At 43.8% G+C, this 6,000-nt stretch overlaps 1 protein-coding gene across 9 annotated transcripts in view; it reads right to left on the bottom strand.

Moving 5' to 3' along the window:
• Positions 1–1,735: 1,735 nt before the first annotated feature.
• The window catches only part of hdac9b (histone deacetylase 9b), a 156,673-nt gene continuing 152,408 nt past the window's right edge, over positions 1,736–6,000 (bottom strand). For all 9 annotated transcript variants that reach the window (XM_071396038.1, XM_071396039.1, XM_071396036.1 and 6 more), the window contains one exon: positions 1,736–5,269. In XM_071396038.1, the coding sequence (XP_071252139.1) occupies positions 4,892–5,269 (378 nt within the window). In that variant the 3' untranslated portion in view covers positions 1,736–4,891. The remainder of the gene's footprint in view (positions 5,270–6,000) is intronic.

The following is a 6,000-nucleotide window of genomic DNA, read 5'->3' as shown; positions in this document are numbered from 1 at the left end:
TTAGGCCTCAGCACAGACAGGAGTTCTGTCCCAAATGGACCCTGTTCCCTATATCAAGGCTTCTCCAAGTGGGGTACTGCAGCTAGATCTCAAAATATATTACAAATGAATAGATTTTGATTTACATACAGTATATATTTTTATATGAATAGTACTAAGAACAAAAGATTAAACCAATTTTGGCCAAAGGATCCGTGGAATAAATTTATGGTGTGTATTACAATACCATGTAACATTATTCATCTAAAATGTATGTTTTAACCCTGGGCAACATGGGCTTGGGAGGCTCACAGGGAGGTTGGTATCTACAGTACTCCACCAATTATACATTTTTACACTCACTATGTCTTTTTTTTATATACATAAATGCAATGTAATTGAAGCTTTAAAACTGCAACATTTTATCTCTGCCTCATGAAAAATTGCAGGATATTATTGTTAAAGCTGCAACAACAAAACATCTTTACCCATGACAAAATGTGTAGAAATACAGAAGATTTGCTTGAAAACAACAATATTTTCTCTCTGATGTCAAAAGGCAGGACTTTAAAATGTTCCTTCCCAGGGCCCAAGATTTGGTTCGACCGGCCATGTAGTAGTACACTATATAGGGACAGGAATGCCATTTGGGAAGCACTAGGGACCAAATTCAGAGAACTTGAGGTGCTTTGGGAGAGATTAATTGACAGGAAGTGTATCATCATCTATCACACACACACACGCACACGCACTCACACACAACATCCCAAACTGTAGAGCACACTATGCTCTCCTTACGAAGACCCCCCCTGCACACTATAACTCGGTGCGGAGAGGAAATAGGTATGTTTTCTTGCTTCCTCGCCTGCTTGGCCACCCTTTAAAAACGCTTGTTTGCTTTTACAACTGGGTCTGTGGGCACCTTGGGGAGGGCTGGTGCAGATAGATGGGGACTCCATTATTTGTTCTGCCTTTGTAACAGCTCATTTAAAACCACAAGGGCAAGAGGCCCCAAGACAGATGGCATCAACTTAAAAAATAATCAAGGTTTAATTTGACTCTGAATACTTCCCAATATAAGGTAACATTACACCTTTGTGAATGTTCCGGAAGAGGTATCTGGAAGCTTTGAGGGAAGAAGGCTGAAACTGAAAGAAGAAGAAATGGTTGACCAATATTTGCTACATTTGCAGCAGTTACTTTGGCTACAAAAATGTCACTGGAGACAAATAACAACCATCCCAAACAGGCTACCTTAAACTGCAGAAACCTGCTCAAGGATCTGAGCCGTGATCTTTCCTATTGTCATCATTGCGTGTAGTGTGAAATATATCAAGTTTTACCAGTCCAAGAAAGAACTAAGCCTGGGTGTGAAATTGCTTAAGCTCAGTTTAAGTCTCAGTGCAAGTCATACATATCACCCTCTCCTAGCCTCACCTTGTCTTGACTGCTGTAATGCTGCCGCTAGGAACCTCTCTGCTCACATCAAAGAGCTGCTTAGAAAGGGTTACAGATCCCAGAGAAATGAGGAGCTGGCCTGTGTTTAGTGGGTTATGTGACTGAGTGTGGGAAAGTGGGCTAATGGTTTAGTTTAGGGGGAGACATCTGAGATGTACAATAACATGAACACAGTCTTGTGTTGGGTCTTGAATGTGAAAAATGAAAATCTATGTCTCAAAATAAGGCTATGGGAAGTTGGAAGTATAGACTCAAGCTGTATGACATGTTAGAAACATCATCTACAAAGAGCAGAAAGTTGCACAGTAGGAGAATGAACTTTATTTGATAAAAGAACGGTTTGTAGAACAAGGCAGAAAAAAAAGAGAACAAACGCAAACAGCTATGAACAGAATCCAGGGACCCCCCACGGGTAGAGAAGGGGCCCCGTTACAACCCAATCAAAGAAGCAAGGGAACAAGACTGACATTGTTCCGATTGAAAGTGATTTTTACACTAGAAACATTAGAATAGGTTGAGCTAAATGTACAGTATGAGTCAGACAGGCAGACAGACAGACTGACAGACATAGTTTGTCTTTCACAGGAACCCAAACACAGAACCCCATACTAACATTTTATACATTGACAAGACAAACGAAACAGGAAAAAAAGTTACATCTCTACATTGATTGACCACTTTAAGTCCAGAGTCGACATGTTGCATGGTGCAATTTCAAGAGGGAGTTAGGGGTGGGGGTTGGGGAGAAGGAGAGAGGTCCCATTTTGTTTTTTATTTTATTGAAGTAACATCAAACCTGCGTGTGGAGGTAAGCATGTCACTGGGGAGTATGAAGGAAGCGATTCCCTTTAAAAAGGGTCTCCCTTAACCATATCCCCACTCGCTTTGTAATTCACCTTGACAGTAAATCAATTCTCAAGCCTGGCCCCTTGGACTCCTACAACCCTGGGTCCTCCTCTCCCTTAACATTCCTGCACACATGAATCATTCCGACTCCTGGCTTCTAGAAGGCATTTCCTGCCCGCCCTCTACTCTCTCCTCTCCTTCTTTCTCTCTCTCGCTCTCTCTCGCCCTCTACTTTTCTCTCTCTCTCTCTTCCTCTCTCTCTCTCTTCTCTCTCCCTCTCTCTCTCCCTCTCCTCTCTCTCTCTTTCTCTCCTCTCTCTCTTTCTCTCAGTCTCCTCTCTCTCTCTTTCTCTCCTATCTCTCTCTCTCCTCTCTCTCTTTCTCTCCTCTCTCTCTCTCTCCTCTCTCTCTTTCTCTCCTCTCTCTCTCTCTCTCTCTCCTCTCTCTCTCTTTCTCTCCTTCTCTCTCTCTCTCTCCCTCTCTCGCTCCTTCTCTCCCTCTCTTTCTCTCTCCTTCTCACTGTTAGTGATTTCTCTGCTGAAAGTTGGCCAGGAACCTGGCTGAGCTTTGGTTTGGACCCAGAGGGGAGGAGGAGGAGGAAGAGAAGGAAGAGGAGGTCGAGGAAGAGGAAGATGAGGAAGATTAGGATGACACGGCATCTCAACACAGGGCCGTGGCAAACCAGGATGATTTTGTTGTTATGTTCTTGCTATACTCCCTATATAGCACAGAACTTTTAACCTGAGGCCTATGGGATGCCCATTTGAGAAGCAGACCTGGTCCTATGGTCTGATGGAGCTGACTGCCTGCACCATCCATCCATCCATCATCTATCCATCCATCCATCCATATATCCATCCCTCCATCCATCCATATATCCATCCATCCATCATCTATCCATTCATCCATATATCCATCCATCCATCCCTCCATCCATCCATTCATCATCTACCATCCATCCATATATCCATCCATCCATCATCTATCCATCCATCCCTCCATCCCTCCATCCATCATCCATATATCCATATATCTATCCATCCATCCATCCATCATCCATATATCCATATATCTATCCATCCATCCATCCATCCATCATCTATCCATCCATCCATCCATCATCCATATATCCATCCATCCCTCCATCCATCATCTATCCATCATCTATCCATCATCTATCCATCCATCCATCCATCCATCCATCCATCCATCATCTATCCATCCATCATCTATCTATCCATCCATCAATCCATCCATCCATCCATCCATCCATCCATATATCAATCCATCCATCTATCCATCCATCCATCCATCCATCCATCCATCCATCCATCCATATATCAATCCATCCATCTATCCATCCATCCATCCATATATCCATCATCTATCCATCCATCCCTCCATCCATATATCCATCCATCATCTATCCATCCATCCATCCATATATCCATCCATCATCTATCCATCCATCCCTCCATCCATATATCCATCCATCATCTATCCATCCATCCATCCATCATCTATCCATCCATCCATATTTCCATCCATCCATCCATTCATCATCTATCCATCCATATATCCATATTTCCATCCATCCATCCATCATCTATCCATCCATCCATCCATCATCTATCCATCCATATATCCATATTTCCATCCATCCATCCATCATCTATCCATCCATCCATCCATCATCTATCCATCCATCCATATATCCATCCATCCATCCATCCATCCATCCACTGATTTAGCATTTTCTCCTCCACTCTGCAGTACTGTACATCAATAAACAGTCTCATTCCCAGTGTAGGCTGGCTGTAGTCAGTCGTAAGGGTGGGCTGTGTTGTGTTAAGGTTGAACAATACATTCTCTCTCATACAGACATGAGCATGCTTCCTTATTTTCATGTCATTTTCAGAGACCACTGAACACAGAACATCACAGCTTTTTTGGAGAACGACGGAGAATATGACGTTTTACTTTTTCTTTTTGAATAAAACAACAACAGTCAGCAAGTCAAAGTTGAAGTGAATTGATGGCATAAATGTTACACTATGGGAACATAAAATGGCATTCATAAACTGTACAACGGTTAAACTTTCCCTCCCTTCTAGAATATTCTCTTACGCTAAATCTACTGTATACATATTACGTTCTGTCAATTGAGCAGAACCTGAAAACAATCAAAGCAGTTCCTTAGAAGTAAAAAAAGAAGGATCATTCTTCTAGTAAATCTTCTCTTCATGTTATATACAGCACGGTGAAACATACTTTACATTACAGATCACTTCACAAAGTTCACAAACAGAGAGTCAGTCTGGTGGGGGTTTGGGGTGCGGCTGCACTTCACTGAGACAGCGTCACATCTCAGGGCAGGGAGAGGACTGCCTGGGGAGTCCTAGTCGGCTCTGTGTGTGTGTGTGTGTGTGTGTGTGTGTGTGTGTGTGTGTGTGTGTGTGTGTGTGTGTGTGTGTGTGTGTGTGTGTGTGTGTGTGTGTGTGTGTGTGTGTGTGTGTGTGTGTGTGTGTGTGTGTGTGTGTGTGTGTGTGTGTGTACGTATGCGTCTCTGAATGTCGCAGTGTGTGATTTCCTTCATCTTCTGCCCCCTCTCAGATCATGGCTCTTATCACCAGCTGACCTTTGACCTGGTGGAGTGAGGCACTCTGCTCCGCCACTAGGCTCTGATTGGACAGGGACTCGTCCTCGCTGTCGATTGGCTCCTCTTTGACCTTTATGACCCCAAGGCGGTGGTGGGCCTCTACGATGGCGGACAGCTCCCCGAGAGAGCCGTTGCTGCCACTGCTGCTGCTGGAGCGAAGGGTGTGTTTCTGGATCACGCCACCAGGGGGCATCCTGTCCTCCTGCATGTCCATCCTCTCATCCTCCATCCTCCGGGTGTTGTCCTCCTCCTCCTCCTCTGACTCCTGCAGGTGTGGGTTGACCAGGGAGCTGGGCTGACGGAGTTGCTCGATGGACTTGGACAGCAGCTGCAGAGAGGTACAGCATCAGAGGTAATTTAGTTATAATGCTCAACAGACAGATTCATTATTATTTCACAATTCATCTTTACGTTTTATTATGAGTTTGAGCTAGCCAGTAGAGAGTAGAGTGTTCTGTGCAAAGCAGCACAAGTCAAATTCATCCAACATCACACTACATTTCCACATAAATAAGGCTACACAGAGAATGCAGTCACTGGTGCTGGCTCCTTAAGAGCATGCCCCAGACAGTACTATGAGGCGCTGCTACGGGTTTCATGTCTCAACATCTAGTCAAGCTTTATTTGTTAGACAACAGAAAGTGGAGCAATCACTTAAACACCTTAACCCTTGACAGCTGGTAAGATAGCACAAACACTTTGGCTTAAGAACGTAGGCCTGGTATAAATATCTCTCCGGCAGAGAATTAGCCTCTTTATCTTGGTATTAGTCAACGCTTTTTATACCTCCCTCTAAAATCCTCTCTAAGCTCTTGTAAATGTCCATTAGTGATTAGTGGCCCCTATTGTTGCAGGTAAAACCTTACAAAATACCAACCTTGCAAAACAATCCTGCGCCATAGTGCTACCAATACTGCTACTACTGCTGTTACCACTACCGCTAATGCTAACGCTACTGCTGCTGTTACCACTACTACTAATGCTAACGCTACTGCTGCTGTTACCACTACCGCTAATGCTAACGCTATTGCTGCTACTGTTACCACTACCGCTAATGTT

Source organism: Salvelinus alpinus, chromosome 4 (genome assembly GCF_045679555.1).
Source record: "Salvelinus alpinus chromosome 4, SLU_Salpinus.1, whole genome shotgun sequence".
NCBI lineage: Eukaryota > Metazoa > Chordata > Actinopteri > Salmoniformes > Salmonidae > Salvelinus > Salvelinus alpinus.
This window is presented reverse-complemented; position numbering and strand designations above follow the sequence as displayed.